Raw genomic sequence first — 27,466 nt, 5'->3', positions numbered from 1 at the left:
TCATCAAAGTGTTTATGTTTTTATTTAAAGAATATCATTTCAGAATCCCTTCACTCAAATATTTAACAAAATAGTATTAAGTAACAGCAGCAATAACAACAAGGAAACATATTAAACTTACAACTAAATAAATATAATATCATTAATATTATTAGTTTAGATCATCAGTTCCTTTATAATGGACATTATATAGAAATCGATTCGGCACGACCTTTTCAGCCATCTCCTGGCTGATATAATTACTGAGGTTGAACCCAACCACCAAATGCTGCCTCCATTTCTGTGGCAACTTGTAAACACAATCTATCCATATAGGGTGCAGCTACAACTTGGAAACCAACCGGCAAGCCTTTACGATCCAAACCCATGGGTACATGGGTAGCGGGGAAGCCCAAAACATTAAAGAGTAGCATAAAAACGACACCACTAATGTTCAGTAAGGAACATCCATTAAAGAAATTGGCGGTTTTATGATAGGTGGGTAGGATTAGGACACCATTTGTACCAAGTATATTCTGAAAAGGAGGAGAGAGGAAATTAATTTAATATTTCATAACATAGATGACTTTTATACTAAACAGAACGTCTTGTTCCATACGCGAGCTAATAATAGATTTCGAAACCAACCGATATGCCGGTTTACTTCTCCAATTTTGGATGCCATTTTTCGTGATATCTTCTTTAACTTGGTCTTTCAATCTGAGCTTTGGCCTTCCCTAAAAGGCTCGAGAGGTTCTTTCCGATTTTAACTGCTGATCTTGTGTCTTGTGTTTGGGTCACGTAGGGAATGAAAGATACCAAGGAACGGTCCTGACCGGCTTTAACGTGGCAAAGCCCAGGATCTATCTTGGTCCATCTTTAATTTCAAGTGAACACTGACCTCCCCGTGGTGTCACCTGGGGATCTACTTTTAACACCCGTTAAAGGTAGTGAGCTAACATGTGCCGCGCGTTCACCCATAAGAATGTTAACAACTTGGATTTGGGAATCTACACCTGCAATGTTCGCACTCTTTATAGAGAAGGAGCAGTCTACGCATTGGCAGAAAAGTACAAGGCCGACATTACTGCCATACAGGAAATACGATGGATTGGGAAAACGTCACAACAATACCTAAAGGCAACACCAAAGCATGAGTTTGACTGCGGATTTTTAGTTATTCGGAAGTTAAAACGTCTGGTCTCCAGCTTCACACCAGTGAATGAAAGACTTGCTACAATACGGATAAAAGCAAAATTCTTCAACATTAGCTTTATCTGCGCTCATGCTCCAACCGAAGACAAAGACGAACAGACCAATGATATATTCTATTAGCGCTTAGAAGAAACATACGTCCTGCCCATGACATTAAATTATTCTAGGCGATTTTAATGCTGAAATTGGAAACGGGTATATCTTTGGCACAACAGTCGGGAAATTCAGTCTCCACAGTGAAACATCTGACAACGGAATGAGGCTGATAGACTTTGCTGCGGCAAAAAACCCGGATCAGAAAACAAGAAATCAAATTGATCACGTTGTGATAGATGGGAGACATTCATCGAGCGTGTTGGATGTACGTTCGTTCCGAGGAGCAAACATAAACTCGGACCACTACCTTGTTGCAGCAAAGGTACGTACCCCGTTAAACGTAGCGAATAAAGTACGAACAGATACAACACGAAAATTAGACGTCGGTAAGCTGCAATCACAACAGATAGCCACAGCATATTCCACTCAACTGGCCCAATTGCTTAATCAAAGCACTCCTCGTCCCGATAACAAACAGCCGCAAAATCCATACATGGATACCAGAGACCTCCACCGAGGAATCCATGGTATGATCAGGAGTGTCGTACTGCTACCGAAGAGAAAAATGCGGCATATAGGAATACTCTACAATCATTAGCAGCGCGATGCGCACGAGAGAGGTATCGGGAGAAAAGGGGAGAGGAGAAACGTCTTTTCCGCAGGAAAAAGAGAGAAATGGAAAAGCGAGAGTGTGAAAAAATCGAGATGTACAGGAGCCACAATGAAGTCCGAAAGTTCTGCCAAAGAGTAAATCGCCCGTAGCAAAGACCCCTGAGTCCTCCCCAGTATTAGAGATAGCTATCAAGTTGCCGATCATCAGCATGGATTCCGTAAGCAGCATAGCACGACAACAGCCCTGCACGCCATTACCAAGGACTCAACCACAGACCGCCGTGAGATAGAACAGTGATGGTGGCGCTTGACCTATCAAAAGCTTTTGATACAGTCAGGCACTCCACGCTGTGTGAGGACATTGAGCAGACAACCCTCCGGCCAAGCTTGAAACGTTGGATAGTCAATTATATGTGTGGACGCTAGTCGTACGTGGAATTCAGGAACAAGAAGTCCAAACTCCGTAGAGTGAAACAGGGAGTTCCCCAATGTGGGGTGATATCTGCGGAACTGTTTAACCTCTACCTCTCCTGTATTGCGCCCCCTCCAGACGGCATCGAGATCGTAACGTATGCGGATGATTGCACAATCCTGATGTCAGGTACCTTCCCTGATGACATCTGTGAGAGACTGAACACCTATTTAACTGATCTTACCACCTTTTTCCACTCGAGGAATATGCAGATTTCCACCAAAAAATCTACAGCCACTCTGTTCACCACATGGACACAATCCCGCGACGGCCGGTTCTATGCTCCGGATTGACTCGGAGGAATCTTCGACCACGGGCCGTCACCTTAACAATTATGTGTTTGTGTTCGTGTATTTTTTTCACCATGGGAGCGGCAATTTATCCCGGAATGCCTGCTCCGAGCTCTTCTGGTCCGTGCCGGGATAGAAATGAACCCTGGGCCAGTATGGATCTGTTCCGTTTGCCAGATCCGCATCCACCACATGTCAATAATGGTGAGATGTAATGGATGTATGGAATGGGTGCATTTTCGTGGGTGCTCTGGCCTTAGTAGCACCCGGGATTACAGCGACAGGTATGTTGCTGCTTGCTGCGTCAGCGCATCACCCAGTGCGTCTTCTACGTCGTCGTCTGACTCTTCGTGGTCGTCGGAATACGAGACGCCCCCGCAGTCTCCTCAACAACAACAAATACAGCATCTAACACCACATGTTGTTGTTCAACGGCCCGGAAATGCATCATTCCTGCAATTCAATTGCAACGGTCTCCGCAATAAGGTCAGTGAAATTGTGGACTTTATGAGTCGGAAAAACATCATGGTCGCCGCGATCCAGGAAACAAAGCTCACCGCCACCTGTAGCTTACGTTGTGATGGTTACAACGTTTTGCGGAAGGATCGCACAAGAAGCGGAGGAGGAGGACTTGCCTTCCTAATACACCAGTCTGTCCAGTACAGACCTATCTCGCTTGAGCTTTGCTCTAGTGACCCATACATGGAGTGTATGGGGGTAGCAGTAAAGTGTGGTACTGCCGAGGTAGACCTGCTTAATGTGTACATACCGCCGATGAATAGCTGTGCCCGACGTTATATGCCCAATATTAGTTCGCTGTTAGAGGGCGATAACCGTCTGGTGCTAGGGGACTTCAATGCTCATCATGAGCTTTGGCACTCCGTCCTAGGTAATGACCAACGGGGTACAGCGCTGGCAGAGCAAATCGATAGCTCCACGTTTTGCACGGTGAATGAAGACGCTCCTACGAGAATTAGAGGAAACTGCCACAGCTCGCCAGATATCACCATTGTGGCACCAGGTCTGATAAATGACGTAACCTGGCAATCCGTCATTTCTCTTAGTTCGGACCACCTCCCTATCATCGTCTCCGTAAACAGACCACCCGACTTCATAACCTCTGAACGCCGTACTTTCCTGAACCATGGGAAAGCTGATTGGCAAGGTTTCAGAGAATTTACCAATCACCGCTTCAGTCAATTGCCCACCCCCTCAGATCCTCGGGTAGCTGAGAGAACTTTCCGAGACATCATCACTAAAGCAGCCGCTCGCTACATACCTGCTGGTCGAATACCCGAAATAAGACCAAATTTCCCAGCAGAGGCGACGGGACTAGCAAATGAACGTGATGAGCTTCGTCGTACGAACCCCGAAGACCCAAGAGTTAGAGAACTTACTCTTGAAGTCAACAGGCTAGTGGGCGAACATAAGCGGAAAAAGTGGCTAGACCATCTGAAGCAGTGCAACATTGGTGCAGGAATAAGTAAATTATGGGCAACGGTTAAATCACTCTCGAGTCCGGAAAAGAAGGTTGACAGAACGGCTGTTACTTTCAACGGCGTGACAGTAACTGACCCAAAGAGTCGAGGTTGCAGAATTCTTGAGTCTGGATACAGAGGAACTTGATAACTGAAATAATACACGAACGAACATATATGAGTTGCTACAACAACAACCACATGGACAGCTCAGTTTGGACGAGAGTTGAATGTCATGGTCGACGGTAGCAGAATTCCGACCACAAACTGCCACAAAACATTCGCATTCGACACTACATTCAAGTCATGCGCACACGCCGCAGCTATCTGCGACAAACTGTAAAGCAGGAACAAGGTCCTCAAGTCCCTAGCCGGCATCACTTGGGGTGCAGATAAAGAAACCTTGTTGACCGCATATAAAGCGGTAGGTCGGTCTGTGGTAAGCTATGCGGATCCAGTCTGGTCCCCGAGATTATGGGATACGAATTGGAAAAAGATTCAAACCTGTCAGAATGCCGCCCTGAGAACAGCAACAGGGTGCCTCCTCAAGTCTTCAGTGGACCATCTACATGAGGAGGCAAAGATTCTTCCAGTAAAGCAACATAATGAGATGCTTTCGTTGCAGTACTTGCTTGGGTGTTACCGTGAGAGCCATCCCAATCACCATCTGCTGGCTAGACCCGACACAATCAGGCATATCAGGAAGGATATTCATGCTCTAGAGAGGGAAGTCCAACAATGTAGGAGAGAACCCCTAGATCAACAGGCATATCAAGCAGGTTTAAATAGTATTCACACGGATGCAGTTGCAAAGGCCATAAGCAAATATAGTGTGAATAAAGTTCTCGGAGTACATACCCCATCTATCGCAGCTGAGGAGCGTCAGCTGCCACTACAAACCAGAGTAGTTTTGGCTCAACTACGCTCAGGATATTGCAGTCGCCTAAATTCTTATTGGGCGCAAATCGATCGTGCCGTGCAAGACATCTGCCCAGTATGCGGCATGGGCCCGCACGATACAAAGCACCCAGTGGATCTGTGGCTACATCCCATCGAAGCAGCCATTTTCTTGGAACTGGTGATAGACCCAGACTCAGATTGAACAGAAAAACAAACATACATACATAATAAACACTGTTACAACAACAACACCTAGCTCATGCTTCGTTTCATGACAGCTATAATATCAAGTACATCAGCCAGTGCATAAACTGCACCTACTCTGTACAGAGTCCTGACATTCCAGGTGCAGATTCGTAGATCATGGTCCTTAAAACGTTTGCGGGGGTCGTCAACTTTAGAGGGGTTTGTTTTTCTTTGGTTTTTCATAGTAGGCTGTATTGATGCGGTGAGTTACTATCGCAACGACCAACCAAGACCAAGATAAGTCCTGGGCTTTGCCATGTTAAAGCCGGTCACGACCGTTGTTTGGTACCATTTATCCCCTACGTCATTACTAACTAATATTTCTTATTTCATAACTAATACAACTTATTTTTCAAAACACCTTTTTTAAGGAGGAGTGAGAAGTTAACCTCTACTTACCGCCAATTTTGAACGCATGTGTTTCACTTCCTCCTTCCACTTTGCTGCTTCCTTCGAGGATATGAAAGCATTGACAAGTATCATCAATTCTACAAAGAGGGGCATTGTTGTGTACGGCGCCAAACCAAAAAGACTTTGGGCGATTTTTTGAGTCAATTCCAATTTATTCGGCTTATCTGTGGTTGATTGTGTTACAATGCTGGGAAGACCTTTGATGCTGGCCAATGATGATAGGCAAATTTCTATGGCATTTTGGAATTCGTCGAAATGTAACTGTAAATACAAAAAATACCGTTACCTGGGATAGCTTTTCCGTGAGGAGCGGCCCTTACCTCTTCTGTGGCAATTCCACCCTTTTCAAAACATTTCACGGCCCTTGTTATGGCCAATTTAATTTCAAAATCAACTGGAACATGTACCAGGGAACCCATCGAGTAGGTATAATAAATCTAAAAATTATTTAAATTGTTATTATATTCGGAATCTTTTATATTCTGCAGGTTCCAAAATTATAAAAAGTTCGTGTCAAAACCCACCTTTAATTTATTAAAATCAATTGGTTCTGTCATCTTCAATTTGCCAGCGTTTTCTCCGGCCATAACTTGCAACAACAACGGCATATCCTTGGCGAAGCGTGTAATGGGACCCATTTGTAGGAAATATGGGAAATCTTCATCTCGCGTGCTATAGGGAAAATGTCCCTTTATTGGAACCAGACCTCCTGTAGGTTTATGACCAAAAACCCCGCAGAACAGAGATGGTAAACGTATTGAACCACTGATATCAGATGCAAGACCAAATGGTGTGGCACCAGCACCATTTAAGGCACCCTGGAAAATATAACAGAATGTAGAGAATGTAAATGTCATTGAAGATAGAGGTATGGTTATGATTCTTACCTCACCACTTGAAGAACCACCCGATGAACGCCGCATGTCATAGGGATTAAGACATTTACCAGAAACGATGGTATCACCGTCAAACGCTAAACAATATTCAGGATTAGCTGAAACCAAAAGTGGAATGGCGCCCGCAGCTCTCATAAGTTCAACAGCATCACCATTTTCTGGACTTTTCTCTCCTTGCCGGGCAACACTGCCAACACAATACGATAAACCTGGAAGACGAAAGTTAAGTTGTAAATAAATAATGAGAAAAGGAAACAATGGATATAAGAACGCATCATGGCATTAGCCTTGTCAATATAATAATAATAAAAAGAAAGCACAATTCAGCTAGGCTGAATTGTAGTGTTCTTATAGAAAACAAAATTCAGCTAGGTTGAATTGAAGTTTTCCTATAGAAACACATAATTCAGCTCGGCTGAATTAAAGTTTTCCTATAGAAACACACAATTCAGCTCAGCTGAATTAAAGTTTTCCTATAGAAACATACAATTCAGCTCAGCTGAATTGAAGTTTTCCTATAGAAAAGGCAATTCAGCTAAATTGAATTGAAGTTTTCCTATAGAAAACACCATTTAGCTAGGCTGAATTGAAGTTTTCCTATAGAAACACACAATTCAGCTAGGCTGAATTGAAGTTTTGTTATAGAAACCAGAGCTCCGAATACTCGCTCTAATTTGCTCGAATTCCACTCGCGAGTGAAACTCTTCTTGAATTTGAACAATTTAAGGGGGGCAAATTGCCCCCTTCCACCACCCAAACAAAAACTTACCGCACCCTCAAATAATCTTGTCCCACCCCCTCCAAAAAATAGCACCCAAAAAACTTACAACCTCCCCCCAAATTTTCACTCGCGAGTGAATCGGAGCTCTGATAGAAACACACAAATCAGCTAGGCTTAATTGAAGTTTTCCTATAGGAATACACAATTCAGCTAGGCTGAGGTGAAGTTTTCCTATAGAAACACACAATTCAGCCAAGCTGAATTAGAGTTTAACTATAGAAAATTCAATTCAACTGGGCTGAATTGAAAATTTTCCTATAGAAACTCACTCCAGCTAGGCTAAATTGAAGATTTTCTATAGAAACACATAATTCAGACAGGCTGAATTGAAGGTTTCTTATAGAAACACACAATTCAGCTAGGCTGAATTCAAGTTTTCCTATAGTAAAACACAATTCTGCCTAGCTGAATTGAAGTTTTCCTATAGTAAAACACAACTCAGCTAGGCTGAATTGAATTTTTACTATAGTAAAACACAATTCAGCTAGGTTGAATTGAAGTTTTACTATAGAAAACACAATTCAGCTAGGCTGAATTGAAGTTTTCCTATAGAAAACACTATTCAGCTAGGCTGAATTGAAGTTTTCCTGTAGAAAACACAATTCAGCTAGGCTGAATTGAAGTTTTCCTGTAAAAAAACACAATTCAGCTAGGCTGAATTGAAGTTTTCCTGTAAAAAAACACAATTCAGCTAAGCTGAATTGAAGTTTTCCCATAGAAAACACAATTCAGCTAGGCTAAATTAAATTTTTCCTATAGAAACACACAATTCAGCTAGGCTGAATTTAAGTTTTCCTATAGAAAACACTATTCAGCTAGGCTGAATTGAAGTTTTCCTGTAGAAAACACTATTCAGCTAGGCTGAATTGAAGTTTTCCTGTAGAAAACACAATTCAGCTAGGCTGAATTGAAGTTTTCCTGTAAAAAAACACAATTCAGCTAGGCTGAATTGAAGTTTTCCTGTAAAAAAACACAATTCAGCTAAGCTGAATTGAAGTTTTCCCATAGAAAACACAATTCAGCTAGGCTAAATTAAATTTTTCCTATAGAAACACACAATTCAGCTAGGCTGAATTTAAGTTTTCCTATAGAAAACACAATTCAGCTAGGCTGAATTGATGTTTTTCCTATAGAAAACATAATTCAGCTAGGCTGAATTGAAGCTTTCCTATAGAAAACACAATTCAGGTAGGTTGAATTGAAGTTTTCCTATAGAAAACACATGTCAGCTAGGCTGAATTGATGTTTTCCTATAGAAAACACAATTCAGCTAGGCTAAATTAAATTTTTCCTATAGAAACACACAATTCAGCTAGGCTGAATTGAAGTTTTCCTATAGAAAACACAATTCAGCTAGGCTGAATTGATGTGTTTCCTATAGAAAACATAATTCAGCTAGGCTGAATTGAAGTTTTCCTATAGAAAACACAATTCAGGTAGGCTGAATTGAAGTTTTCCTATAGAAAACACCATTCAGCTAGGCTGAATTGAAGTTTTCCTATAGAAAACACAATTCACCTAGGCTGAATTAAAGTTTTGCTATAGAAACACACTTCAGGCTAGGCTGAATTGAAGTTTTCCTAGAGAAACACACAATTCAGCTAGGCTGAATTAAAGTTTACCTATAGAAACACACAATTTAGCTAGGCTGAATTGAAGTGTTTATATAGAAAGTACAATTCAGCTATGTTGAATTGAAACAAATACAAACACATGTACACTGAGGTTTTCCTATAGAAACACACTCTTCAGGCTAGGCTGAATTAAATTTTTCCTAGAGAAAACACAATTCAGGTGACACCCATTCTCTTATGGAAGAAAGCGAAATTATTTAAAATTCAAGGTCAGTAAACACTTAGTATCGAATTAATGCATTAAATAAATTGAATTTGTTTTAAACAAATTAATATAAGAAAATATACAGGTTAATTCAAATTACAAATAAAATCGAATAAAAATTAAGTACATATTTATAAACGGGAAGGGAGTATTTAAGGGGGCACGTATAACTTTGAATGACATACTTTGATGACTCAAAAATCTTTGTTTTAGTTGCTATTGTTTGTATTTAAATTGGTTGCTATTTGTTTTTTTTTTGAGCTAAGTGCTCGTAATTTTATAGCATACAATCTATCATTTTTATATCACCCATTTAGTTGAGTCCAAACTAATTGGAATTTAGAAGTTTTTTTTTGAAACAAAATTTGCGAATGTCGATCTTCTAATATGACAGCAAAAAACTCTGAAGGCCAGAACAGAATCAATCGTCGCTTGCTTTGCTTGCTTCCCAAACTGTCAAAATATAAAGGAATGCCAGAGCCTCTTTGCAAATCCGCTTGAGTTTCCCTTTAGGAGGCTCTGGCATTCCTTTATAATTTGACATTTGGGGAAACAAGCAAAGCAAGCGACGATTGATTCTGTTCTGGCCATTAACGGAAGCTGGATTTTAAATATTTAAGGAAAAGGTTACATAAGAGCTTTTTGCCGCGTTAACTTTATGAGGTTTTTTACATTTGAATTCCAGTTAATTTGTTAAATCCAGCTATATGTAAACTTACTATTATAGTATAATAAGTTCTATTATTAACTATAAAAAGAAAAATAAAAAGAATTTCTCAGGCTAAACATGAAAAATCTATTGGAACCGATTGCAGTACAGAAAAATGAGCTTAGAATATAATTATGTACATAAACAGATGTTCAAGAATGTAACAGAGATAACAGGCACCCAAATGTCACGGGCACCTTCGGAAACCTTACTTCTAAAAGTTCAAAATTGTCGCTTATGTACACTTTAAGGGCTGTTCGAGGAACGCTCTGAAAATTTTACAGAAGTGCTTAAGTGCAGTTTAATGTTAAATAAATGTTTTCTTGGGAAAGTCCAAGTTTGAACTGACATAATTGACAACAAGTTTAAAAAATCTTTTACATAATCACTGGTCGGTACGATAAAAGTCCCAAGAAGTAACTCCCGCACTTAGAACAACTTTCAAGATGGAACTTATTCCCTTAGGAACATCCTCCACAAAACATTTGGAGAGTTTATGACTACCTCTGATATTGTGTTGAAATTTTAATAACGGACCATGAAAATTGTTTATACCCATGGTAGAATAATTATAAGGTAGGCCAGAACTTAGCTGATTACAAATTTTTTCTTATTATGGCCTATTCTGTCAAGACCAGGGTTGACATTTTTATAGTTGTTGACATTATGCAATAATAAAGGGTATGTGTGTTCATAGTATCGTTAGATTAACTTTGTCCCAATTTACATTAGGCGAGTTTACTTGCGGCAATTGTCAGTTTGATGGAGAGAAAGGTGAGGTATATGGTAACCCTTTGCCTCTCAACACCCTCTCTCACCCACAAACTGACAATTGCCGCAAGTAAACTCGCCTAATGTAAATTGGGACTTTGTTCATCAGTACAACAAATAATATATTGTTGCTTGATATTACCAATGTAATATGTACGTTTCATTTTCGTAGTATATCAAAAAGTCAAAACAGAATTGATCTTTCGATTTCCACTGCAAAAATCTAAGAATCATAATAGAAAATCGATCTTTTGATTTTCTATGAAGTCAAAAGTCGATTTAAAGAATCAAAAACTCGAGGAATCGATTACTCGAAAATCGACTTGCGCATCCCTACATTTGACGTTTTAAGCCATGACTTACTTACTTACTTAGCTGGTCCATTACAGAACATTTGTTCTATAGGCCGAACTAAGAAAAGATCTCCATTTCTCTCTGTCTCTTGCTTTCTTTCTGGAATACCGCGCCTTGTCCTCTCTTCATCCACTTGTTTGCGCCATCTATTCTTTGGCCTGCCAATTCTGCGTGCACCGCCAAACGGCTCATATTTATACGCCTTTGTAGCGGGTTCATCGTCGCTCATTCTTATGATATGGCCCAGGCTTCGGAACCATACATTAGCACAGGTAGTATCATTGATTTGTAAAGCGTGGTTTTTGTTTGACGAGATGTGGTTTTGTTCTTAAACTGCTTACTTAAGCCAAAGTAGCATCTGTTGGCCAACACAATTCTTCTCTTTATTTCACAATTTATGTTTTTTGTTGTGTTTATGGCAGTGCCGAGGTAGACGAAGTATTTTACTACCTCAAAATTATAGGAACCAACTTCAACAGTTGGTCTCATTGCGCGTCGACACCATCAACTTGGTCTTCTCACCGTTTACCCCCAGACCCACTTTAGTAGATTCTCCTTCGACCTTTATAAAGGTATCAGTTACTTCTTTTACTGATCGTCCCATGATGTCTATATCTTCAGCATAAGCAATTAACATGTGACTATTGGTGTAGATTGTGCCACTTCTTTTGACGTTTGCCTCTCGTATAACCTTTTCTAGCAGGATGTTGAAGAGGTCACACGAAAGGCTGCCTCCTTGTCTGAAACCTCTTTTGGTACTAAACTCTTCGGAGAGGTTCTTTCCTATTTTAACTGAGGACCTCGTGTCAGTTAAAGTCATTTTACAAAGCCGAATGAGCTTTGCGGGGATACCAAATTCAGACATTGCTTGGAATACCTTTGAACGTAGCGGGCTGTCGAAGGCTGCTTTATAATCGACAAAGAGGTGGTAGGTGTCGATCTGCATCTCTTGGGTCTTCTCCAGGATTTGGCGCAGGGTAAATATCTGGTCAATGGTGGACTACTTGCCAGGTCTAAAGCCGCATTGGTATGGCCCAATTATTTCATTGACCATAGGCTTTAGTCGTTCGCACAATATCCCTGACACGATCTTGTAGGCGATCGGGAGTAGACTTATGCCCCTATAGTTAGAGCATACAGTCTTATCTCCTTTCTTATGGACGGGGCACAGTATATTCAGGTTCCAATCGTCGGGTATTCGTTCTTCCATCCAGATGGTGCTAACTAGCTGATATATATTGTTACGAATGTAACTGATAGGTTTAGGTTAATTTAGTTTAATTTCCGTTAATTTAAAAATTTGAATTGTAACGTAAAGATTTTATTACGCAGTTACTTTATTTAAGCAACAACAACTACCATGTAGAACTCTCTTCATTATTCTAGATGTTACTTTACCTTTTATTAATGTGCTTTTGTCTGTTTTGCCATAATCATGTAATTATCGTTTAGTTGCTACTTCTTTCTTGCATTTGTTTGTTGTTGTAATTACGTCATTACTGTGCTTGTCGTCCGCCTGTATTCCCCCATGTATGTACATATGTGAGTATGGTTGTTCGCTTAGTGCGAATGTGCGTCTGTGTGTTCGCTGCACAGATTCGAGATGTTGCCAGATTTTGTGGATAATTCTAGACCAAGGAGATTTTGGATATAAATAGCGGTAGGAACGGCAACATTGGGTGAGTTGTGTTTTAAGCGTTGAACTGAACAGATCGGTTAAAGAATAGCTGCGTGCTAACTAGAGACTTGCTGTGTGCTTAGTAATTAAAGTCGGTTCCGAATAAGTGTAATAAAGTAAATAAAGCATTGTAGAAACGTAATCTAAAACGAACCCTGTTTTATTTGGTACAAATCGTACTGGGGAATAAAACAACGTCTACACGGAGATTAGTTAAATCTAATTCCGTAACAATATTTATTCCTTTAAACTCCTATAAGGAGCATAGGGCCAGGCTAACTAGCTGATGAATACACCTTATCAGCGTGTTGCCTTCGGTTTGAACAGCTCGGCTGGTAAGCCATCGGCTCCTGCTGCCTTATTATTCTTCAGCCGGTTTATTGCTGTCTTTACCTCATCTTGGCTGGGCGGTATAAATCCAGTACCATCTTCTGGGATTGGATCTGTGGTATCTTCGTTGGATTCCAACAGGTTTGAAAAATGCTCTTTCCATATCCTGAGCACGCTATCTGTATCTGTTACCAGATTACCTTGCTGGTCTCTACAGGAGGATGTGCCTGTACCAAAGCCATCTGTTTGATGTTTCACTCTTTGGTAGAATTTTCGGACTTCATTCTGGCTCCTGTACATTTTGATTTTTTCACACTCCCGCTTTTCCATTTCTCTCTTTTTCTTACTGAAAGACGTTTCTCTTCACTCCTTTTCTCCCGATATGTCTCTCGTGCGCTACGCGTTGCTACTGATTGTAAAGTAGCTTCATATGCCGCATTTTTCTCTTCGGTAGCAGCACAACACTCCTGGTTATACCACGAATTCCTTTGTGGAGGTCTCCGGAATCCAAGTATGGATTTTGCGGCTGTGTGCATGAAGTGGGCAATATGTTACCATTGTGTTGTTATGTTATCGGGACAAGGAGTGCTCGCAATAAGCAATTGGGCTAGTTGAGTGGAATATACAGTGGCTATCTGTTGTGTTTGCAGCCTATCGATGTCCAACTTCCGCGTTGTGTCTGTTCGTGCTTTATTTGCAACGTTTAGACGGGTACGTAACATTGCTGCAACAAGGTAGTGGTCCGAATCAATGTTTGCGCCTCGGAACGATCGTACATCCAACACGCTCGATGAATGTCTTCCATCTATCACAACATGATCAATTTGATTACTTGTTCTTTGATCTGGAGACAGGATATGGAAAGAACATTTTTCAAAACTGTTGGTATCCAATAGCAGCGAAGACGACGAAGATACCACAGTCCCAATCCCAGAAGTTGGTATTGAATGTATACCGCCCAGCCAAGATGAGGTAAAGACAGCAATAAGTCGGCTGAAGAATAATAAGGCAGCAGGAGCCGATGGCGAGCTGTTCAAAACCGGAGGCGACACGCTGATAAGGTGTATTCATCAGCTAGTTAACACCATCCAATGCGGCTTTAGACCTGGCAAATCCACCATTGACCAGATATTTACCCTGCGGCAAATCCTGGAGAAGACCCAAGAGATGCAGATCGACACCTACCACCTTTTTGTCGATTAGAAAGTAGCCGTCGACAGCCCGCTGCGTTCAAAGGTAATCCCAGCCATGTCTGAATTTGGTGTCCCTGCAAAGCTCATCCGGCTTTGTTGAATGATATTAACCGATACTCGATCGTCGGTTAAAATAGGAAAGAACCTTTTCGAAGAGTTTGGTACCAAAAGAGGTTTCGTGTGATCTCTTCAACATCCTGCTGGAAAAGGTTATACGAGATGCGAAGATGAAAAGAACTGGCACAATATATACAAACAGCCATATCTTACTTGCTTATGCCGATGACATTGACATCATAGGTCGATCGGTAAAGGAAGTAACTGATAACTGGTAAACGGCGAGAAGACAAAGTTAATGGTTCGTCGCGCGTCCATAGAGATCGGTCCAACTGTTGATGTTGGTTCTTATAATTTTGAGATAGTAAGGGACTTTGTCTACCTCGGCACCGCCGTAAACACAACAAACGACATCAGTTGTGAAATACGAAGAAGAATAGTGTTGGCCAACAGATGCTACTTCGGGCTGAGTAAGCACTTTAGGAATAAAGCCACAACTCCTCAAACAAAAATAACGCTTTACAAAACACTGATACTACCCGTGCTGATGTATGGATCAGAAGCCTGGATACTTGCGCAAGCAGACAAGGCAGTGCTTGGTGTGTTTGAGAGAAAAATTCTTCGATAGATCTATGGACCAATCTGCATTGACGGTGAATATCGACGTCGTATGAACCACGAGCTGTATCTGCTATACAACGACATCATTATAGATAAACGTATAGAGATGCAACGATTGCGTTGGCTAGGCCATATCATAAGAATAAGCGATGATGAACCCGCTAAAAAGGCGTATATATTCGGGTCGCATGGCGGTGCACGCAGAATTGGCAGGCCTAAGCTTATATGGAGCAAACAAGTGGATGAAGAGATGAAAAGGCGCGGTATTCCAGAATAGGAAGCAGTAAACAGAGAGAGTTGGAGATCTTTTCTTAGTTCGGCTTATGGAACAAATGTTCTGCAATGGGTCAGCTAAGAAAGTATCTCAAAAATGGTACAACCTAAGAGAAATTTTCAAAAGCTTATGTTGTAGAGAATTTTCACAACTATCAGATTCCCCCTAGTCACATTTCGACAAGACTTACCGTTTTTAAGCAAATGATAATTGTGAGAAATTCAGTCATAGTTTTTTTGTGGGGGTTTTCAGACGTAAACCACTATAACTTAACCATTTGTGAACCGATTAAAAAAATAATAACTTGTTCGAAAGATATTATTCACCCTTTTAAAAGGAAGAAGGATCAATAGAAATCCGTTGTGAAAAAAAGAAGATATACCCTTATAAATTTGAAAATGTAAGAAACCCAGATTTTTACTACCTTTTCCGTTATAAACAAGTAAAAAAGTATCAGTCGGCTTTGCCGACAGAGATATACCCTCAGCCTGTGCAAAGTGAAACACATTTTTCACAAAAAAAATTATGTATTTAGGGGGTTTCAAAATTTTGGTTGTATGAACCGACAAAAATGTTGATTAAGATTAAAGTTTTTGCGGAAAGGGTACATAAAGGAATGGACCGACATAGACCATGGGGGTGCCATAGGGGGTTTTTACACCCTTCGGGCTGTTTTCTCAAGAAGTATGGACTTGCCCCTGAAACAACTTTTACCATCGTAATTGAGGCAGCGAATGTAAGTTGCTTCAACAAAAATTAAAGTGATTCAATAGCAGGTCTTAAAGTGAACTTATCCAAAATTTTGTGTGGGAGGTACGGGATGGAGTGGACAAATATGGTCCATATTCGAACCTGATCTATATCTGATAGATATTATGAGAATGTGTAAAGTATGGACCAAATCGGTCACTCCCATCAAGAGTTATCGTGCGCACAATTTTTCTGAATATTTTTGAATATTTGTGTGGTAGGTACCTAAAGGAGTGTACCGATATTGCTTATCTACGAACTTAAACTAAGTTTGGAAACAATATTACGAAGGCCAAATTTTGGCCGGAATAGGCATATCCGTTCGAGAATTATCTTCCACCCATAAACATGGTGTCATAGGGTTTGTTTTTCAACTTTCAGGCTATTTTTTCAGGAAGTATGGACTTGCCCCTGAGGAAACTTGTACCTTCGTAGAGGGGACAGTGAATACAAGATGTTACAAGAAAAACCAAGGCGATACGAGAGCAGGTCCTAAACTGAACTCTTCCGAAATTTTGTGTGGGAGGTACCCGAAGGAGTTTACCGATTGAGTCCACATTGGAACCTCATCGAAGTCTGGTGGAAATTTAACAATGTGCAAAGTATGGACCAAATCGGTTACTCCCTTCAAGGGATATCGTGCGGATAATTTTTCCGAAGATTTCCGAACTTTTGTGGGGGAAGTACTGGAAGGAGTGGACCGATATAACCCATCTTCGAACTTAAACTAAGTTTGGACAAAATATTACGAAAGTCATATTTTGGACCGAATCGACAGATCCGTTCGAGAGTTATCTTGCGCTCCAACCACTACACACGGTGTCATAGGGTTTTTTGTAACTTTCAGGCTATTTTCTCAGGAAGTATGGACTTGCCCCTAATGAAACTTACAGCGTCGTATAGAGGACAGCGAATACAACTTGCGTAAACAAAAATCAAAGCGATTCAAGACAAGGTCCTAAACTGAACTTTTCCGAAATTTTGTGTGGGAGGTACCCGAAGGAGTGGACCGATTGAGTCCATATTGGAACCTCATCTAAGTTTGGTAGAAATTACACGATGTGTAAAGTATGGACCAAATCGGTTATTCCCTACAAGAGTTATCGTGCGCACAAGTTTTGCGACAATTTTTGAACATTTGTGGGGGAGGTACCTGAAGGAGTGGACTTATATGGCCCATCTTCGAACTTAAATCGAATCTAGACAAAATATTTCGATACCCAAAATTTGAACCGAATCGATTGATCCGTTCGAGAGTTATCGTGCGCACCAGCCAGCCAGACAGACAGACAGACGGACAGACAGACGGACGGACATTGCTAGATCTACTCAAAATTGTCTGAAACGGATATCGTACAAACATACTTGGGGTCTAAAACCATTATTTCGATGAGGCACATTTTTGGTCGTATCAAAGTGTAAATACCCTCTTTAGCCTAAAGGCTGAGGGTATAAAAAATAAAACGAAGTGATACAAACGAACTAAAGGCATTGTCGTTGTTCATGGATCCCAACACGATATAATTTTGCATCAAAACACTTGCATATTTTTCTGGTCAACTTTTGTAGCACAGTGCCATTAATCGACATTTTCCGAAAAGTTTGCACCTTCTCAAGGCCAAAACTGCCTGAAGGCAGTGCGATGTATTAGAGAGTTCTTTATCACTGTCTTGGCTACAATTTTTGTCTTTGTATTGGATCGAAAATCTCAATGGTTTGACAGATATATGCTAAAATATCAAAAAAACGTGGATAAAAAACTTAAAGTCAAAATCGGGAGGCTTGGCTTTCGCGGTAGACCTATGGTCTAGTGGACTTTTTTGCTCAGTTCAATCCCAGGAATCAGAAACTCGAAGGGCTCATTAAGGTTTTCAAATCGCCCCGGCCTAACCTATATGAATGAACTGGTATATCCAGCGATATGCAATTTGTAATGAGAGTCACGATTGGAATTATATCACATATGCGACATTTTTTTACCCTAAGAACAGAGTCACGGTGCTCTTGAAATAATTTTAAATGGAAGGTGCTTACACCTCGGAAGTTTTTGCGGATTATGAAACTACAATGCTTATAGATGAGAAAAATCTAAAAACAAAAAAAAATCGCCGGAGCGCTTTTTAAATAAATCGCGATTTAAATTGACATTTTTAGGGGTTGTTTATATTTTCACGATTTTGCTTAGAAATCGCAAGTCCTGTCAAAATGGGACTAAAGAAAATGTTGTAGCTATGAAAATTCTCTACAAGATCGGCCTTTATGGTATTTGCGTAGTTTTTACCATTTTTGAGATATAGAAGTTCAAATTGGGACAATGTACTGACTGTATCGCCCCCTTATAAAACAATATCATGAAGGATGCGCCTTAACTAACTTTTGATGAAAACCGCTTACACATAGAAAGTTTTTGTGAATTCTGAAACAGCAGAGTTCATAGATGAGAAAAATGCAAAAACAAGAAAAAATCGCTGTAGGGATTTTTAAATAAATAGCGGTCAAAATTCACACTTTTAGGTGTTTTTTAGGTTTTCACGATTTTGCTTGGAAACCGCAAGTCCAATCGAAATGGAGCTAAAGAAAATGTTGTAGCTGTGAAAATTCTCTACAGGATTGACGATTACGATTTGTTCGCAGTCTGTACCATTTTTGAGATATAGAAGCTCAGTTTACATTTTTAGGTTTTTTTTGTTAGGGTTTCGCGATTTTGCTTGAAAACGGTAAGTCCTATCGATATGGGACCTGAGAAAATTTTAAAACTGTAAAAATTCTCTACAAGACTGGCTTAAGTAACTTATCCTAAGTAATAACATTTTTTTAGATATATAAGTTTAAGTTGGGAATTTGCAGTCATGACATTGTTTTATAAGGTGGCGATACAGAAATGAATTGAATTTGAATTGTCCCAATTTGGACTTCTATATCTCAAAAACGGTAAAACCGACGAGAATATCATAAAGGTCAATCTTGTAGAGAATTTTCATAGCTACAACTTGTTTTTAGTCCCATTTTGATAGGACTTGCGATTTCTAAGCAAACCTAAACAACCCCTAAATATGTCAACTTAAATCGCGATGTATTTAAAAAGCGCTCCGGCGATTTTTTTGTTTTTTGATTTTTCTCATCTATAAACATTGTAGTTTCAGAATCCGCAAAAACTTCCGAGGTGTAAGCACCTTCCATTTAAAATTGTTTTAAGAGCACCGTGGAGTGTAACCCCATGGACAGAAAGCCATAAATTGAAATACCTCTGTGTTGATTTGTGTGAGGGGTGAGATAAGGCCGACTTTTTTTTTCAAATTGGAACTGCGAAATGAACTAAATAGTTCCATATAGTTCCTTTGGCACAACTCTAGTGTTCACCTTCTCCGTATTAAATAGTGTTTGTTGTTGTTTTTATTTCCGTTCCGCATTCAAAGTGGCGGACACAAACATTTCCGCCAAAACCAACTTATAATACCCTCCCAACATATTGGTGTAGGGTATAAAATTGTATTTCTTCTAAGCTCCTTATCTCGTATTCCTGTCTGTCAAATTCTATTTTTATAGTTTAAAATATAGCTTTCGTCATTGTACACATATTCATGGCGTTTTGTTATCATCATTAGAAGATCCACGTCTTTTTTTTGATAAGAAACTAAAACCAAGTTCAATATTCCAATTAGTTTGGACTTTAGTCAATCAGGCCGGGAAAATTACAAAATAAAAGTAAAAATGTATTTCGTAATAACCAATTATTTTATTTCAACATCGGCAAGTTCAGTTGGCTGGGGCTGAGGATTGACTAAGCTCAGGTAGTTTGGGAATTAAAAAAAACGTAAATTTATTCCTTACATAAACCAGTTTTTTTGTCACAACACTATTTTAAAATTTTATGTTTCCATATTTCGCCTATGTACCAACGTGGTTTTAAGGCAGAGAGACTAGCCTTGTTTCAAAAGTTATATCTAGCCTCTTCTTTGTTAACAAAGAACACTATTATTTCAACACCCGCATTAATTGTGATTAACGATATTGTCAACAACGGATATGAAAGTCCACAAAATACTAAAATTACACTGTACAACACAAAAAAATAATTACAAATAAAATCGGGCAGATTATGAAAGAGGGCGGAAAAATAGAAGACACGTGTATCGGCGTTTTGAAAGTTTATTTCGCACAGTGGTTCAGAATAGTTTTTTCCTGGTCAAAACTCTGTAACTTTTGAACGGACAGATATGTTTTCATAATTTTTCTTTGTGCGACAGATAACATAATCATCTTTCAGGTGCATAAAACAACATTCGAGTACGGTCTAGCAGTTACAGTGAAATTCAAGTTCAATTTACAAATTTGCGTTTTTTTCATATTTTGCATCCAAATAAATATGAGTGTTTTTGAGTTTTTCATATGTTCTAACTATTTAAAACAAGTAAAAAAAGCGTTAAGTTCGACCGGCCCGAGCTTTTCATACCCTCCACCATAAAATGTTCTGAACTAAAATGGAATAATTAGTTTTCATTCCTGTCCCCAACTTTAAGTGGGTACGTTAAAATGTCAGATAATGTACATAAAATGCTTCATTCGGGAGGCCCTTTGTTATGGTTCCTATATCTAACTATGTATGTTGAAAATTGTTGGTGGTCTAGAAATTGGCAGGTACCGTTATATAGGGGTTATAATAGAACATGGACCTATGTTGACAGTTTTGGATGGGAGCCTTTAATGTCAAATAACTCCTAATTCGGTTAAAAATTGTAGCTAAAATCCTCAAAATACCGAAAATCGGTACGTTACGTTGCGTTACGTGGGAACTTCAAATGTCATTAACAGCTAGTTGGGATGTACCCCTATATGTGGGCTATACGAAAATATGAACTTAAATGAAGAAATTTTGTTACAAAATTTTTGTTGGCTCTTAAATTTCAAATTACAGAAAGTTCGTCCAACAAATAAAGCTAAGGTACGAAAAATCGGGAGGTTTGTTTTGGGGCTATACCAAAACATGGACCCACGTTCGTTTAAACATTTTAAGTAAAATCCTCAAAGTGCCGAAATCGGGAGGTATCGTTTTATTGGGCTATGTTGAAAATTGTTGATGTAGATGTGTGGTGACCACTACAACCTTCAAATGTCAAATTACAGTTAGTTCGTTTAAAAATTGTAGCTAAAATTGCCAAATTACTGAAAATCGGGAGGTACCGTTATATGGGAGCTATATCCAAACATGGACCTATATTGACAATTTTTGATGGAGAGGTGTTGTGACCACTAAGAACTTTAAATGTCAAATTATAGCTAACAAAACAAAACATTGTTCCACAACATCCCATACGGGACAAGGGAGACTTCTCTCATATCAATGAGTGCACCCCGATTCATATTTAGCTCAATGATATGGGACCTACTGTTTATCGCCGAGTCCGAACGGCGTGTCTTAAGACACCACTTGTGGAGAAGTTTTTCAAGGCTGAAATACTCGGGAAATGTCGCCAACATTACTGAGGGGTATTTTGCCACCGTTGAAAAATGTTTGATGTTGCTTGGCCGGGGAATCGAACCCCCGACCTTCTGCGTGCAAGGCGGGCGTGCATACCATTGCACCACGGTGGCACCCAAATTACAGCTAGTTCGGTTTAATATTGTAGCTAAAATCATCAAATTACTTAAAGTCGGGAGGTACCGTCATATGGGGGCTTTATCCATACATGGACCTTTCTTGACAATTTTTGGTGGAGAGGTGTGGTGACCACTAAGAACTTTAAATGTCAAATGTTCAAATTACAGATAATTCGGTTAAAACTTGTAGGTAAAGTTCTCAAAATACCGAAAATCGGGAGGTACTGTTATATGGGGCTATACTAAAACATGGACCTATGTTCATAATTTTTTCGAATATAAGTTTTTTGGTCACTAAGAACCGTAAATATCAAATTATAGCTAATTCGGTCTAGAAATATTACTTAAAACGTCAAAATACCAGAAATCGGGCGGTAACGTGATATGGGGGCCAATGCAAAACATGGACCTATGTCCACTAGTTTTATTATATAAGTGATTGACACTTAGGAACTCTAAATGTCAATTTATAGCTAAAGCTGTTCCCTAAAAGTTCTAGTCCCATAAATTTGGAATTTCACTAAAATTAGTACTTGAGGAAAAATAAAATAGCTCACTTCTTGTAAACGCTACGGTAATTTACAGCTCTTTAAGACAGCAATCCTGCCTACCTAACAAAGTAACAGTGAACACAGTATCTGTTATAGTTTCCGAGAAATAGCTATTTCTTTCTCAAGGAATTTGCAATAATGATGTATTTTCCAAAATTGCGAAAAAATTGTCTTCTTTAGGAGCATGCCACGCCCACTTTCCAATATTTTGACCTAATTTTTTGGTTTCCTTAGTTTCAATATGTTTACTATCGAATCCCATATAGAAATTAACAATCGGTGACAGCAATAAATTAGGGTTTTTGGCCAGGAAAATCGATTCCTGAACCACTGTGCGTCGCTTTATGTCGCGAGTTAATATTAACTGTGGCCAAAAATAGAAGGAGTTATCGTAGGTGCATCAACTTTGGTACACGTACTTATTGTTGACTTACAATATCGAGGACAAAAAACTGGGATGTTCGGTTCACGTTTTGATATAGCCCCCATAGAACCGTACCTCCCGATTTTCGGTATTTTGAAAGTTTTAATCACAATAACCAACCGAAATGATTGAAATTTGGTGTTTTGTCTACGTCAGAGGTATGATACATTACAACAGAGAATTGTGGGTGCAAGTCCACGTTTTTATATAGCACCCATATAAAGGTGTCTCCCGATTTTCGGTATTTTGAAGATTTTAGCCTCATTATCACACCGAAATTGCTGAAATTTGGTATTTATTCTTCGTTGGGGGCATAAAACTTTCCCCTTGAAATTTGTCGGTTTATGCCCACGCCTTGTAGGTTGTGCCCTCAGTATCCACACGAAATGTCTGAAATTTTTTAAAAGTCTCTTGTTCAAAAGCAAGATTATTAGGTACCTAATAAGCCCACAAAAATATATGATAACACTGTGCAACAAAATGGAGGTGAAAGTCTGGTGCACGGAAAATTCCTCTTGGGGAGGAAAGGCCTTGATGAGTATATTAAGAACCACGAAGGGCAGATCCGCCGTGAGTCGAACTTCCGCGTTATGGCATGATGAAGATTTTGCTAGAGACCCATTTCGTAGCTGAAAAACGTCATCTTACACTCTTATAGCGGCTCTTAAAATAAAGGACGAAAAGGACATTGAAGGAAGCGAGTTAGAAGGTCGAAGTGTTCTACGAAAATAATCCTCATTCAATTCGACTGAAGACATGTCATCTCAAAAATAAGCTAAAGCAACAGTAAACAAAGATATAACGCTAATTCCTGATGCCTCTAGCAAAAACTTCATCACGCCAAAACGCGGAAGTTCGACTCACGGCGGATCTGCCCTTGGGATCCTTAATATACTCACCAAGGGCTTTCATCTTCAAAAGGAATTATCTCTGCCCCAAGATTTGTGTTCACAGTGTAATCGGTCCATTCGTTTTCGAGCTTTAATAGGCACCGCAAAACATTTATATAAAAAGGGGGTAACTCCCTGGTCACTGAAAAAGAGAAATAACATGTTCGTCTGCAAACCTCTGCAGCTGGCACCTTTATACATTTGAAGTACTCACTTTTCACAACTCAAACAGCAAATAATATACACTTTTATACAATTTTTCCCACTCCACTAATTTTCAAATTTGGTTCACAAAATCGATGTACTATGTACTACAGACTTGGGTACCTGTAAATACCATATGATCACTATTTACTTCTAAACAAAAGTAAATCCACGTTTATTACATCCAAAGCAACTACTCTGCTAGTTAAAAAAAAATGTAACCCTCGAACGGGCCACTTAAGGGAGATTTTTGGTACCTTTTTCAAAAAACGTTTTAAATCGTATTTAAAATGAGATCGAATCGGATACGAATATTCTATAAAAATGTTCGCCATGAAATTTCACTATAGGCCCTAGAACACGTCAGAACTCTAAGGGTCTGTTTATGTATGCCAATAAGAAAACAAGTAAAAAAGTATCAGTCGGCTTTGCCGACAGAGATATACCCTCAGCCTCTCCATATTGAAACAATTTTTTCCCAAAATACGTATGTATTTAGGGGGTTTTAAAAATTTTGGCGTTTTAACCGACAAAAATGTTGATTAGAATTAAAGATCAAAAGTTTTGCGGAGGAGATACTAAAAGGAATGGATCGACATTGACCATTATGGAAGTGGATCTCCAGCCACAATAAAGGTGCCATAGGGGGTTTTACACTCTTCGGGCTATTTACTCAAGATGTATGGACTTACCCCTAAAAAACTTTTACCATCGTAATTGAGGCAGCGAATGCAAGTTGCTTCAACAAAAATCAAAGTGATTCGATATCAGGTCTTAAAGTGAACTTATCCGAAATTTTGTGTGGAAGGTACCGTATGGAGTGGACAAATATAGTCCATATTTGAACCTGATCTATATCTGGTAGATATATTAGGATGTGTAAAGTATAGACCAATTCGGCCACTCCCTTCAAGAGTTACCGTACGAACAATTTTTCCGAACACTTTTGAACTTTTGTGGAGGAGATACCTGAAGGAGTGGACCGATATGGCTTATCTTCAAACTTAAGCTATGTTTGGACAAAATATTACTAAGGCCAAATTTTGGATCGAATCGTCAGATCCGTTCGAGAGTTATCTTGCGCTCCAACCACCTCACACGGTGTCATAGGGGTTTTTTTTTGCAACTTTCAGGCTATTTTCTCAGGAAGTATGGACTTGCCCCTGATTAAACTTGCACCGTCGTATGAAGGGCAGTGAATACAAGTTGCTAAAACAAAAATCAAATCGATTCGAGAGATGACCCTAAACTGAACTTTTCCGAATTTTTGTGTGTTTTTTTTTTTTGCAAATTTCAGGCTATTTTCTCAGGAAGTATGGACTTGCCCCTGATTAAACTTGCACCGTCGTATGGAGGGCAGTGAATACAAGTTACTAAAACAAAAATCAAAGCGATTCAAGAGATGGCCTTAAACTGAACTTATCCGAAATTTTGTGTGGGAGGTACCCGAAGGAGTGGACCGATTGAGTCCATATTGAAACCTTATTTTAGTCTGGTGCAAATTTCACGATGGACAAAGTATGGACCAAATCGGTTACTGGAACATTTCTTCTTTTGGCACCATCTCCAAAAAGTAAAGTACTTTGGGAGATTTTGATTCTGTATGGAAACATTCATAATTAACATTAAAAAATTGAATAATATACTAGACACTAGCATTGTTCCTTTACTGTTTTAATAGTAAATGTAGCAGTTCTCTCTGTTAAAATTGATCTGAAAGCAATGTCAAAAAATACATGCCTGCTTAACAAACAAAATAAATTACACTGTTTTTTTATTTATTTTATTTTTTATTTTGCTTTGACAATGCGCCTTGTTTTCTTTTTTTCTTTTGCCTTAATTGTCAAATAAATGCCAAATCAGCATGTCGAGCAGAAAGTAGTAAAAGAGGAAGCCACCACTCTTATATTTTGCTTCAAGTTTTACTACTTTTTGGTGTTAAGAAACGCTTTCCGAGTTAAAAATGGTAAAACTGGTTAAACTTTAAGTAATCTCAACGTAAAGGAACAAAGGAAATTTTTAACGTAAACGAATCCTAAGTCGAATATTTCCAAAATTTATAAATGTGGGAAACTTCCCCAACACATTTAGGGTACTTCCCGACGTAAACTTTCAAAACGCCGATACACGTGTCTTCTATTTTTTCGCCCCTCGTTCATAATCAGTGCAGGGTTTCTTGTAATTTAAAAAAATAGTTGCATTTTGTTGTACAGTGTTATAATTAAATAATTTTTTTATTAATTACTTACAGATGCACTATTTCCTTAACCTCGTATCTTAAAAAAAAATATTTTTAGGAGAGATAAAAAACTATAATTTTTAGATGTATCGGTGGTGGTTGACTAAAAGGTTAAATGCAATTATTGGTAATTGGCACGCAATGTTCTTATAATTGAATTTAAACTTTTACCCAACCACCGATGTATAAAAACATTAATCGTTTTATTTCTCTCCTAAAAATTTATTTTATTTTTTAAGAAACGAAGTTGTGGAAGTAAGGCACCGATATGTTTTTTTCTACCACTTCCTCACACTTTAATTAAAAACTTTAAAATTAAGTTTTAACCTATCCTCTTACCTTTAACAGCACACGCTTCTTTGACGGTAAACGGTATACCCAACAGGGGATATTGGCTAAACAGCATCAGCAACTGGACTTCATCTTTGGCCTTGCTTATTAAATTATCTGCATGACGTGCCTCTTTGATGGCTTCCAGAAAGCGATTTTCAATCACGGCATTAAGTCTGGCATTGACTTCTTTAATGCGTGCAATATACGTTGTGACAATTTGTTCTGAGGTAAGCTACGATTTACTTACATTAGATTTCAAAATGAAGATTTAATCATTTATTTTTTTACCTTCTTTTCCTTGAGGTCAGTCAGCAGTTCCGTTACCGATTTCAATAGCAGCGGATTATCTATTGCTGGATACAAGGGCTTACGTCGTGGTATTATTAAATTTGTAATTTCATTTACAATCACTGCCAAAATATTGAAGATAAATGCCAGAACCCTTAGGAAGACACTCATTTTAAGTCGTTCGTTTGTTTATTTGTGATGTTAGTGCACAAGTTAATTCGCCAAGCTTCTAATAGCGACTGACATGCCAGGCAGTCAGACAATGATCGAGCAAAATGTTTAAAGTAAATGCAGTAAATACTAAAGTACATTAATTGTTTATTATGTGCACTTATTTAGAAAAAAAAACACAACAACTACTACAAACTAGCCGGCAAATCAAATTCGAATGCATCCACATTTTGAGACAAGTTTTGCTACCCTCACGCTCACTTCACTAAGTACTCAGTAGCTGGCTTGCTAGCATATTAGCTTTGAATATTTGCTTGTTGATTATCATCGAAAAAATAAAACACACACAGAACTTCGAGCATATATGTATGTACATATATATAACTTATCACTCCCAGACATACTAACCTACCAAACGTATGCCCGACCTAATAGGAAAAAAACCGCAATCATTGTATTAGATCGAATTAAATTAAGCGGGATAGGTAATGTTTTTGTTGTACTTGATTTGTCATCTAATTTTACACGCAAATAATGGTGAAGTGCAAAAGATAGCGCCGAGATAGAATATGTATAGTATCGAACAGCCAATCACTTTGTTTTTTTGACACCAAACTCACTGTAGTTGTTTGGTTTGTCAGTTAACTAACAACAATTGTTCCGACAATGGTAGTAGTTTAGCGTAAATCGTCGGTTGTTGTGTTTTGTTGATATCGGGGATGGAAAATTAGAAATTTCAAAAAGTACTAAAATATTATTTTTTCATTGAAAAGGTACCTACTTTCATTATTCAGTAATGCCTTGTTCAGACTGACG

At 38.9% G+C, this 27,466-nt stretch overlaps 2 protein-coding genes across 16 annotated transcripts in view; one reads left to right on the top strand and one right to left on the bottom strand.

The window, feature by feature from the left end:
• On the bottom strand, positions 1–27,462 carry LOC141389582 (fatty-acid amide hydrolase 2-A-like). 3 transcript variants are annotated; one of them, XM_073961295.1, is made up of 8 exons: positions 27,432–27,462; positions 26,480–26,779; positions 26,198–26,423; positions 6,587–6,804; positions 6,224–6,517; positions 6,020–6,136; positions 5,688–5,960; positions 1–515 (listed from the first exon to the last, which is right to left on the bottom strand). In XM_073961295.1, exons 2-8 carry the CDS (start codon positions 26,648–26,650, stop codon positions 240–242), a joined length of 1,575 nt encoding a protein of 524 aa, XP_073817396.1. In that variant the 5' UTR covers positions 26,651–26,779; positions 27,432–27,462; the 3' UTR covers positions 1–239. The 3 variants fall into 3 exon arrangements, with proteins under 3 accessions (XP_073817396.1, XP_073817395.1, XP_073817394.1); XM_073961294.1 differs by lacking the exon at positions 27,432–27,462 and adding an exon at positions 27,059–27,292; XM_073961293.1 differs by lacking the exon at positions 27,432–27,462 and having other exon boundaries at positions 26,480–26,919.
• LOC141389583 (uncharacterized) overlaps positions 27,311–27,466 on the top strand; it is a 62,093-nt gene continuing 61,937 nt past the window's right edge. For 3 of the 13 annotated variants that reach the window (XM_073961308.1, XM_073961305.1, XM_073961296.1), the window contains exon 1: positions 27,332–27,423. The gene's annotated coding sequence lies outside the window, so the exon portion shown is untranslated. The other 10 variants (XM_073961306.1, XM_073961299.1, XM_073961300.1 and 7 more) reach the window with 10 other exon arrangements.

Source organism: Musca autumnalis, unplaced genomic scaffold, assembly GCF_047663935.1.
Source record: "Musca autumnalis isolate F117 unplaced genomic scaffold, ASM4766393v1 scaffold_1, whole genome shotgun sequence".
NCBI lineage: Eukaryota > Metazoa > Arthropoda > Insecta > Diptera > Muscidae > Musca > Musca autumnalis.
The sequence above is the reverse complement of the archived record's forward strand: the minus strand, read 5'-3'. Positions and strand labels throughout refer to the sequence as shown.

Coding starts and splice junctions, on each gene's coding strand:
- LOC141389582 (XM_073961295.1), bottom strand. CDS start 26,650: ATGAGTGTCTTCCTAAGGGTTCTGGCATTTATCTTCAATATTTTGGCA. Junction 6,518..6,586: donor GTGGTTCTTCAAGTGGTGAG/GTAAGAATCATA, acceptor TATATTTTCCAG/GGTGCCTTAAATGGTGCTGG. Junction 6,137..6,223: donor TTGATTTTAATAAATTAAAG/GTGGGTTTTGAC, acceptor AATAATTTTTAG/ATTTATTATACCTACTCGAT.